This window comes from Buceros rhinoceros, unplaced genomic scaffold (assembly GCF_000710305.1).
Source record: "Buceros rhinoceros silvestris isolate BGI_N320 unplaced genomic scaffold, ASM71030v1 scaffold10410, whole genome shotgun sequence".
Classification (NCBI taxonomy): Eukaryota; Metazoa; Chordata; class Aves; order Bucerotiformes; family Bucerotidae; genus Buceros; species Buceros rhinoceros.
Genome location: NW_010391309.1, coordinates 8569 through 19266, shown reverse-complemented (window position 1 = coordinate 19266; position 10698 = coordinate 8569). Strand labels below are relative to the sequence as shown.

General features: G+C 52.7%; 2 protein-coding genes across 2 annotated transcripts in view; both read right to left on the bottom strand.

The window, feature by feature from the left end:
• Positions 1-5438, bottom strand: part of RPE65 (retinal pigment epithelium-specific protein 65kDa) — a 7145-nt gene extending 1707 nt beyond the window's left edge. The window contains exons 1-11 of the mRNA XM_010141086.1: positions 5394-5438; positions 4695-4777; positions 4175-4325; positions 3514-3621; positions 3290-3431; positions 2771-2918; positions 1751-1832; positions 1248-1380; positions 986-1125; positions 240-369; positions 3-20 (exon numbers count right to left, since the gene is read on the bottom strand). Coding sequence (XP_010139388.1) covers positions 3-20; positions 240-369; positions 986-1125; positions 1248-1380; positions 1751-1832; positions 2771-2918; positions 3290-3431; positions 3514-3621; positions 4175-4325; positions 4695-4777; positions 5394-5404 — 1146 coding nt within the window. The 5' untranslated portion in view covers positions 5405-5438. The remainder of the gene's footprint in view (positions 1-2; positions 21-239; positions 370-985; positions 1126-1247; positions 1381-1750; positions 1833-2770; positions 2919-3289; positions 3432-3513; positions 3622-4174; positions 4326-4694; positions 4778-5393) is intronic.
• Positions 5439-8485: 3047 nt separating this feature from the next.
• DEPDC1 (DEP domain containing 1) overlaps positions 8486-10698 on the bottom strand; it is a gene marked incomplete at its 5' end in the record, with an annotated part of 10060 nt that continues 7847 nt past the window's right edge. Inside the window, one exon of the mRNA XM_010141074.1 lies at positions 8486-8626. Within this exon, the coding sequence (XP_010139376.1) occupies positions 8486-8626 (141 nt within the window). The remainder of the gene's footprint in view (positions 8627-10698) is intronic.

Here is a 10698-nt window from a genome sequence, read left to right as displayed (position 1 = left end):
AAGTTCTTGCCCGTGTCAGCCTGGGGACAAAGAATACCCAAGGGGAATGGAGAACCAAACTCCTTTGCCTATTTGTGCAGAATGACGCCCATCAGCTAAAGAAATAAAAAGGTTCTCTGAAGACTCATACTTCAAGTTCCTCCCTCCCGTTACAATGATTAATTAAGTGGGGTGAGGCAGAGCCCTGGCAGCGCTCACCCAGAGCCCTGCAGGCTCCCAGCCCAGTGCTGCGCCGGTACCTTGTCGATGTTCAGGGGCAGGACGTATCGGCGGGCTTCAGGCTGCGGGGCTTTCTCTGCCTGCCGCTTCACCTCGTCCCAGTTTGCTCGCAGGTTGGCCAAGTAGAGGTAGTTGTAAACAAACTCGAACCTGCAGGAAAAGGGCATCACAGGCAGAAACAGCCGTGGTGTTCGCGAGCCGGAGAGAGGGTTATTCTCCTGAATTCATTCAGTGGAGTGAGACAAGTCCTGCTCCAGCCCCTTGGGCCTGTGCGTGCCCCACCTCCCCTGCGAGGAAAACCCCACAACCACCCGTGTTCGCCAAGCTCCCTGCAGCAGCGGCCAGGGTAAGCTCAGCTCAGGGCATCCCAACCCGGGGCTGGGCATCGCCGTGTCAGTGCCACGTTTCTCTGTGTTCAGATGAAGAGCAATACTCAAACTCAACGGGATCCAGCTCATTGCAACCCCAGGACCCAAACTAGCATCAGCCCTTGGGTAATCACTAACGCTTATTAAAGATAAAAGCAAATTAATGATCATTTTTTTTCACATTTCAGACAGGCTCTCTGCGCCTCTGGCTAACCTCCACGCCGTCTGGTCTGTGTGTCACCACCTGTCAACGTTTAGTGGGACTTGGTACGAGGGTCAGTGGCAATTCCAGTGGGGAAGGGACCAGCCTGTCTGGTGCTGGGGCTCTGCTGGCCTCCACCAGCTCATGCTGGGGGAGGCACGATGCTGCAGGGACCCTTGGCAAGGCCGAGACTCACCCCTTCCAGGTGCAGAGGTCGACGATCAGAAAGCCGTTATCCTCGTAGGTGTTGATGTGATGGAAGAGGTTGAAGGCCGAGGTGCGGTACTTGATGTTGAGGAGCCTGCCTTTCTTCTTCTCTGCCACGTGAAGCCAAACCTGAGGAGTGAGCACACCTTTGGTTTAGGCACAGAGAAATGAAGGCAAAACCACTGTGATGGACCCCCGAGGCTAGGGCTGGCTGCCCAGTACAGCCCAGTTTGGCACGACCCACTGCTTACCCCCATGGTTTCGTTGGACTCGAAGCAGTCCATGTAGTTGGCTCCCCACAGGCTCCAGGAGGAGAGGAACTTGAGCAGATTGATTTTTACTGGTGTTTCAACAAAGACTATGTAGTTTGAGGTCAGCCCGAAGCTGTTGGGGAGCACATCAAGCTCACGGTAGTTAGTTTGGACAAAACCCACGTAGGAGGTCGGCTTAAGCATTGGGTAAGGTCATCACTTCAAAGGACAAGGGTATAAACATCCTGATTTTGGTAAATCATCGAATTTTAGTCGAGTTTTAGTGAGAACAAGCCCTGTGTGGCACTTCCGTAGGACACACAACACCAGCGATGCCGTACACCCCCCACCCCCAACCCTCGCGGGCTGGCAGAGCTCAAAGGGGACCCTGTCAGTCTGTGTTTGTTACTCCAAGCAGCGGCTTCACCGGCAGGAACAGGTGTGAGGAACATCCCCCCACCAGCCAACCTGCACAGCCAGTCTACCGACCCATGAAACGTCACCTGTGAACATAAGAGGGCTTGAACCTGTCGCTGCAAGGGAACTGCACCACCACCTCTGACTTGTTCATCGGGTCTTCCTTGTCTGGAACGGGAGAGTCCAAGGGTTATGGAGGGGCTCACCCTACTCGGTCTGTGTTTGTAGTGTTTACCCAGTGAGTTTCTGCCTTTAACACAAGGGAAGTTAGTGATTTAGAAACCACCTTGAGGCACACCAGTACAGGATGGGGGGGCCCTGCTGGAAAGCAGCTCTGCAGAGAGGGACTTGGGAGCACAGGTGGACAAGTTGCCCATGAGACAGCAATGGTCCCTGGTGGCCAAGAAGGCCAGCGGTCTCCTGGGGTGCATGCAGAAGAGCGTGGCAGCAGGTCAGGGAGGTTCTCCTCCCCCTCTGCTCTGCCCCAGTGAGGCCACATCTCAAGTGCTGGGTCCAGTGCTGGGCTCTCCAGTTCAGGACAGACAAGGAGCTACTGGAGAGAGGCCAAGGAGGCTGTGAGGATGAGGAGGGGCTGGAGCATCTCTGTGCCAGGAAAGGCTGAGAACCCTGGGGGTGTTCAGCTGGAGAAGAGCAGCCGAGAGGGGACTTTCTCCATGGGATCAGGAGCTAAAGGGGGTCAGGAGCAGGGGCCAGACTCTGCCCAGTGGTGCCCAGTGACAGGACCAGGGGCCACGGGGAGCACATGTAATTCTGAACTCCAGGAAGAAGCAGGAGATTCAATTCCTATTAGCATCAATTAGCATCACAGGGAGAACCTGCTTTAGTGTGCGGGTGAGGAGCCCTGGCCCAGGCTGCCCAGAGAGGGGCTGGAGTCTCCTGCTCTGGAGAGACCCCAACCCTGCCTGTCCGCCCTCCTGGGCACCTGCTCTGGGGACCTGCTCCAGCAGGGGTTGGGCTGGGTGATCCCCAGAGGTCCCTGCCAGCCCCACCAGGCTGGGGCTCTGTTACTTAAGAAAGCACATAAAATCTAAATAAGATTATCAAAAAGTAACTTGGTGACAAAAGCCTTTGAAGGATTGACTGACCTGCCTGGAGCGGAGGAATCCGTATGATGTTATAGGCGAGCGAAAAGTTTTTTCCGAAGCAATTGCCGATGTTGTAAACTGTCCCGTCGTTCTCAATGTGGGGATGAGCTGTTGCCCCATTAACTGACACGTATTTACAGAGATCCACCTGAAGAACAAAGTCAAGTCACCTGCTCTGCGAGGTGAGCGTGGTCAGTGCCTCCTCACCTGTGAACAGCAGCAGGGGAGCTCTGGTAGGAGCCCTCCAGCCACAGTCGCTGCTCTCGAGCTCCAGTTTGCAAACCCAACCCCCAGCACAGGCCCTGGTCACCTCCTGATTAAACACCGCTCAGAGCAGCAGCAGCAGCAGGGTCATGACAAGCCTGTTGGGACTCTGCTGGTGCTCCCCTCCCAGCCGGCTGCTTCTGCCCCACCTCCCTGACAAAGCCCAGCTCTCGCCTGCTGTAAGGGGCCGTTATTGGACGTTTTCATTTTAGTTTTACTCCTCCCCACCTTTAGAAGCTCTGTGCAAAGACCCACCTGCTTAATGGTCTCTAACGTATCAGGGTTGATTCTGGTTATAAAGTTGGTCTCGGTGCAGGCATAGTAATCCTCACCAACCGGGTAGACATTAACGAGGGCATTATCAGTCACCTCCACACCTTTGAAGTACGAGAAAAACCTGAGCAGAGAAAACCGATGGTCAGGGGCTTCGTGGAAGCACCACAGGACGTCTCTGCGGCATCTCCACGACCCCAAGGTACCTGGAGAAGATGTTCTTGCAGGGGTCTGGGTACGCGTAGGTGCCAAACTCTGTTATCACGATCCTTTTCTCGGTCATCGCTCTCACGTAAGCATCGGTCCGGACAAACCTGGGTGGGGCAAGAGGGCACATTGCATGAGTAGCCATAAAAAAAGCAGCAGGCTCTGTAATTATGTGAGCATTCTTGTGAGGAGCCTTGGGAGACCTCTGGAAGCCACAGGTCCCTGCAGCCTCCTGCTGCAGCCTCCCGCCCACTGCAGCCCCAGGAAGGGGTGGGTGGTGGAGAGCTGGGGCTGGCGGGTCATTCGGCGTTTCGTCTAAATAGTCTGTGCCAAACCCCTGAACACTGGTAGCTCACAGCTCTCACCTGACAACACCTTCCAGTTTTCAGACGATGATGTAATTCTGTCCCTGCCTGCAGCCCTTCCCTGCCAGATGTTCTAGCATCTGTACGAAAAACTGCACTTCTGCTAAGCGTGAGTAAACTTCACTTGTTTTCAGCTGTTTTTAGTGATGTCGCTGTTTCAGCTCTTCCAGTAACTGCACAGACTCCAAATCACTGTCACTTCCCGCATGCTGGGTGGCAGAGCCTGTCCCCAGCACTCACAATGGAGCAGATGCTTCAGGTTTGGGGCTTTTTAGCTTGGAAAATTACCACATACCTTCGGTGATAGGTGACATGCCCCTCCTTGAAGTCAAACTTGTGGAGCAGTGCCTGGCCGTCAAAAAGGTGATAGAAGGGCTCTGCACCCACCTCGAACAAGCCCGGACCACATCTCAGGAGGCTTCCTCGCAGCCAGGTGGGGATCCTGCCTGCAGGAGATGGAGCGTGCACAGACCACGGAAAAGCAATCCCGTTTTTATTGGGTCAACAAAAAGAACAAAACATCAAACTATGTTTTGCTAATGTTTATTAAATTAGGGTCTTAAATGCACATGAGCTCTTCAAAATGGTTTTTTTCCTCCATCTACACACCAACCAGACAAAGATGTTGAGTATTGAAGAGTCTGAAGATCCCCCATCCAACCTGTCCTTCCTCTACTGCAAAATACACCAATCCTGTCAGATCCTTTACCCCCCACCCCCAGTGCTCCAGCCCCTCTAGAACCCCCGAGCTCTGGTGGCCCACGAGCTTCTGAGAACTCAGGCTGGGCAGAGGAGGTGAGGGAGCCCACACCAACCTGTGACATGGGCAGTCACCGGAGAGGACAGCTCCTCCACTGTCTCAAAGAGCTTCTTGTAGCCTCCAGCCGGATGCTCGACTCTGAAAAGGCCAGTAGACCTGGGGTTAGCTGGGGCTGGGGGACCCGAGGGTGGGGGCTTGTTCCTGGATAGGCTAATCCACATCTTTTGAGGAACTTGAGAGATCAGGAGGGAGAAGCACCCGCCTTCGCACCAGGAAAGACCCTGAGAGCTCTGACCAGCTCTCACCAGCTCCTGTGAAGCATCCCAAGCTCGTGGAGGAACAGGGGATGGTGACGGGCCAGCCTGTGCCACAGCCCTGCAGGCAAACACCCAGCAGACAAATCCGGGATATCCAGGAACCATCAGGAAGCAAAATCCAACTTGTATCTCCCAGGACTTGAATAAGCAATTTTTTTTTTCCTTTGAGGAAGCGTAGTTGAGGGTTGGTTGTTAGTTTCTGGTTTTAACTCCTGGAGATGTACCAGACAGCGGCTGTGTAGGCACTGTCCTTCCCCACCAGGGCACGGACCATCCCCTGGTACCTGGGGGTGAGCCAGGATCCAGACGCAGCATTGCCACCCTCACACAGAGACCCCCCCTCTCCTCTTCCTCCTCCTCTCTGCACCACGCTGACCCCCAGCCCCACCATGTCCATCAGTGACTTGCTCTACAGAGAAGCCCACCGTGATACTCACTGGTTGTACATCTTCTCCCCAACGAAGGACCTGAGCCTCCGGCAGCCGAGCTCACAGGGAGAGCCGTGTGCGGGGTATTTATGGGGTGCTGAGCCCTGCTGAGGAGAGCTCTGAGCCCAAAACCGCCCCTGCTGATGAGTGCACCCTGGGAACAGAGAGGGCTTTCACCACCCAAATCCTCCCCACGGCTTTGGGAAGTTTTGTCTTGCCCTTCACACAAAAAGGGGCTTTGAATGTTTTTTCTGAGACCTAAATTCTTCACAAGCAGAAGTGATTACAAAGGAAAAAAAAAAAGAAAGGAGTGAATGGAGCGCACAGGAGCCGCACCAGGCACTTGGCATGGCTGCTCAGCTGTTCCCCGGCACCCTGTGCCGCAGGGGGGCGTTCCAGACCTTCCCCGGCACAGAGCGAGGGCAGTGAGAAACCGCTCCTTCCTGCACAGGCACTTCGGACCTCAGACCCCAAGATCAGGAGATGCTGGTATCGAATATGATCATTCCCACCTCCCATACACAGCAGCTACCAGCCTTTCCCTCCATCCTGGGCTCCATGGAGGAGGGTCTTGGTGACCTGCAGCACATCAGTACAAGGACAGCAAGACTGAAGTGTGACCCACCAGCCAGGGGGGCATCAGGGAGCTCCGTCCCCCACCATCACAGCTCCGGCTGTCGCTGTGCTCACAGCCAGTGCCTCCCCTACAGTGGCACGTGCTGGCAGCTCGAGCTGCTGCATGAGGCAAATTTCTTAAAACTCAATGCACGTGAAGTAGTATTTGTGGGTTTTTTGGTTTGGTTTTTTTTTTGGTTTTTTTTGTTTACCCCCCACACCCCACCCCAGCCCCGAGATGGGAGCCCCTGGCCCCATGGCAGGTCAGGCAGGACCTTGGGGCTCTGAGCACCCTGCTCTGGGTGCAGATGTCCCTGCTCCCTGCAGGGGGTTGCACTGGGGGAGGTTGGAAGGTCCCTTCAACCCAAACCAGACTGTGGTTCTGTGATAATAAAAGTTAAAAAGCCACAGGGGTGTGTGTGCACACGCATACGGAGTCTTTTATAAGACAGACCACAGCACCCGTGAGTCCACTCCGGCTGAACAGCTCCCGTATGGAACTGCAGGTTTTGCAACATGACACTTAAGGAGAGCTCAAGGGAAGGCCCCTATTAAGTTTGTTTGTGTCCGTGACTCATTTGGAGTGTTTTAATTGTCCCCGAGCAAGTCCATTTGTCTATTTATTCCCATTTTTGTTGAGTTCTGTCAAAACCTTAGAAAGGAGCATTAAGTAACGTGGATCAAGAGCTCTGAGTAATGAGGGCAGCCCTTTGAAAGCTAAATCCAAAGAAATGTGAGCTCCTCGCCTCCTAAGTTGCTTAACGGGAACACGTAAATAAAGCATTTACACAACACTGCACGGGGCGGCCACAACGAGGAGTGACTTTAGGCGCAGGGGACTACGAGGAACCGCTGTCACCTACCACACAAGCCTGAAGTTACCCACAGGACATTAAAGTATTGTCAATAATGACTAAAGCCAGGCTCGTGGTGGTCTCTCATGGAGCTTCCCCATGAGGCACCAAACCAACCCACAGCAGGGAGAGGGGAGTGGTTGAGATTTATTTTTCATTTTGGGGACTGGTTTTATGACAGTTACTGTAAGAGCCTGCGCATGCAGGCTCAGCAATGACAGCTTCACGTCCGGGGAACAGGCAGGACAAGCCACGAGGGATGTGCCAACACTGCACAGCTCGGAGCTGCACGAGGTAACAACGGGCAACCCAAGAGCTCGCTACAAGGACAAAACACCCCATTCCATAACACCCAGAATAGCTTCAGGAAAGCACCCTCAAAGCGACAACGAACCTGGACTCCAAACGTATCTGCTGCGGCGGCCCAGTGCGTTCCTTCCATCCTCCTGCGAGTGTGGCCAAAGTGAGCAGAGAGGGAAGAGCAGCGTAAAGTCCTCCTGAACAGCAGCTCAGGTCACACGAGGGACAGGCCACAGCTCAGACTGGGGCTCTCGAGGGCCCAGACCAGCCTGAGAAGCTCAAGCACGGCAACACTTGAACAATGAACATTCACCATCCTTGTAAGAGCAAAGGGATTTTTTTTCATTACATCTTAAAATTCCCCCGAGTGCCCAGGCTTTACCCCTCCACACCACCAGTGTCTCACAAGAGGAACTGTGGCTGCTGCTCTGACGGGTGTTGATAGGAGGCAGAACAGCACCATTTCTGTCCCAGCCCAGTTCTCCTCACTCACCACTTGTGACTCCAGCTTTACACCTACATGTGACGCCAGGATCTCTGTTAGGAAAAAAAGTCCTTCTCTCATGGAAATACTTGTGCAGGTTTGATCACTCGCTGGGCGAGCCTTGGCCCCATCAGAACTCACGAGTGAACCCCTAACTCAGAAATGTAATTGAGTAATTCCGTGTATTCTGATCTGGTGGTTGTCCCTTCAAGGGCAAGAATTGCCATATAATTCTCCAAAGAATTATACCAATAGGCCCAAAGCAAATCTTCTGTGAAAGGTGTTACTGTAAATAGACGTACAAAACTTGGATGAATTTTACAGCCCAGAGGAACAAAAGTCTTTTACTGAGGCAGATAATCGTTTATTTACGGCAAATTTCTGGCTCCCTTGGAAACAACAGAACCCGCTTTTAAATTAGTCCTGAACTCAAAGAACATTGTTTTGATTAAAGACAAGTATTTTGAGAAGACAAAGGAGGCGCTTGTTCACCACACACAGACAGAGACAGACCCACCTCCATATCACAAACAGTCCCGGACATTTAAAGAGTCACAGCAACTGGCGCATCGTTAGACTCCCCTCTGCACACCACACACACCTTTGTGGTCACCAACAGCTGCAGGATTATTTTCACATTTATTTTACCAAGCACAATATAGTGTAATCATTTGTAAACAGATAGATATTTACTTCTCCCTTCACAGTCTCTCAAAAGTCATTGGCACAAATCCCGAGTTATTTTGGCCCATGTAAACATTCTTCTTACACACACGCAGCCAGCGCTCATCGGTAAATCATTCCTACTTAAAGCCAGCAAATAAATAAGGAGCTGAGGTGTGGGGGGATTAATATCTGAGGCTACGAAATCGGGGTTTCCTCAGGCTGAGCATCGGAGGTTTGATAGTGGGTTTGTTCTCGAGCAGCACCGCTTCGTTCTCAGTGGCTGGGAACCTGTTCCTGTAGATCAGGGGATATTCCTTCTGGAACTAGAAAACACAGGGAAAAAAATAAAATCAGCTGTCAGACTCTACCAAATCCTCGGGCTGTGCAGACAGAGCGTGGTTCCCTGTGAGGATGGGTACCAGCATGAGGGGCACGGCAAGGGACTCCGCTGACACCCTCAGCCAAAGCCATAGCCCTTCGTGCTTGAGTTCACAACTGATTCACAACGAGTCAAAAGGAGTTTTGTTGGCACTTCATCTCCTGGGGAAATGAGGAAAGCTTCCATTTGTGTACCAAGGATTTTTAGCTGCTGTGACCAGATCAGTGTTATAAGCAAACGCTGTGTGGTTCTAAGGGCCAGGATCTGCACTTGCAGTGACAGACAACTGGACAAAAATACCGAGCTTCAGAGAGAGGTTCTTGACACGAGCTGCATCCAGCTCTGGGCTCCTCAGGCCAGCAGAGACAGGGAGCTGCTGGAGTGGGGCCAGAGGAGCCCCAGCAGTGACCCGAGGGTGGAACCCTCTGCTGGGAGGAGAGGGGAGAGAGCTGGGGGGGTTCAGCCTGCAGAGGAGAAGGCTGCGGGGAGACCTGAGTGCAGCCTGTCAGTGCTGCAAGGGGCTGTGCGAAAGCTGGGGAGGGGCTGTTCAGCAGTGGCTGTGGGGACAGGACAAGGGCTGATGGTTCCACTGACAGAGGGAGATTGAGAGCAGAGAGAAGGGAGAGATTGTTGCTGCTGAGGGTGGTGAGAGCCTGGCCCAGGCTGTCCCGAGAGGTGGCAGAAGCCCCATCGCTGGCCCCATGGCAGGTCAGGTTGGCCCTTGGGGCTCTGAGCACCCTGCTCTGGGTGCAGATGTCCCTGCTCCCTGCAGGGGGTTGCACTGGGGGAGCTGTGAAGGTCCCTTCCACCCAAACCAGTCTGTGATTTGATGACATTTCACCTGTTCCTAGGGAAGGCCCCAGGGAGGAGTAAGGGTACAATGCACCTACACACCACCCAAACCTTTCTGCTGATGGATTCAGCCTGAGGAATGTGACACCATTTGTAACTGTTGGGAGTTGATATAACTTGGCCCTAACCCTCTGTTTGGCTTTCCCCCATTCAAAGTATCAAAACATTTACTCCAGAAAGTCATGATTTATGACCCCAGCAGCTCTCCCAGCACAAATAGCAAGACTAATGCTACAGCTCTGTGAAGTTTCAAACAGACTTTGCTAACACGTGGTGCTTACGGCACAAGCTGCTTCTGGACTTTGGTGGGAATTCACCATGAATTTCAGTTTGTACCTGAGGTTGTGCTGTTAAAGGATTTTACTTTACTGTGCTCCTTCCCATTTCATCCGTTTAAAGTGCTGCTGTGTATCACTTCTTTCCACTTACTCTGAGATTTAAATTAGGGTAATTAACTATCCTTCTTTACACACAGGATGTTTTAATGAACTTAGAAAAGTGGAGGCTAGACTTTTGTTCAGGACCAGAGAGTTTTCTCCACACACATGAAAGTCAGAGTTGCAGGAGCTGGGGGAGGGGACCCAAGAGAAAGAAATGTGGCTGCTCTGAAAAGCTGCTTGGAGTCACAAGACTTGCTCAGGAGATTCCAGGACAAGCACAACACTATTCAATGGGGCAGGAGCACTTGCCAAAGGTCTTCTGACAAAACCCTCGGCACTAAACCCTGCCAGAATCACTGGATTTTCACTTTAGTATTAGGCAACATGTTAGTAGGCCATGGAAGCACCAGATCATCTGGAGCAATACACAGGTTACAAAACACAAAGCTCGGTCCCCAGAGAAAGATGTTTCAGGATTGTGAACAGAGAGAGCTTGACGTCTTAAGAAAAAAAAAAAAAAAAAAAAAATCACTGCTTCAGGGCCTGGGGTGGGGTGAGTTGAGCCTGGAGCAAAGGAGGCTCCGGGGAGACCTTCTGGCTCTGACAACTCCCTGACAGGAGGCTGGAGCGAGGTGTGTGTTTGAGGTGGGGGGGTGTCGGTCTCTTCTCCCCAGGAACAAGTGACAGGACAAGAAGAACCAGCCTCCAGTTGCTCCAGGGGAGGTTGAGGTTGTCCCTGAGGAGCCATTTCTGTCCCGTTGGGGTTGTGCAGGCGTGTCACAGG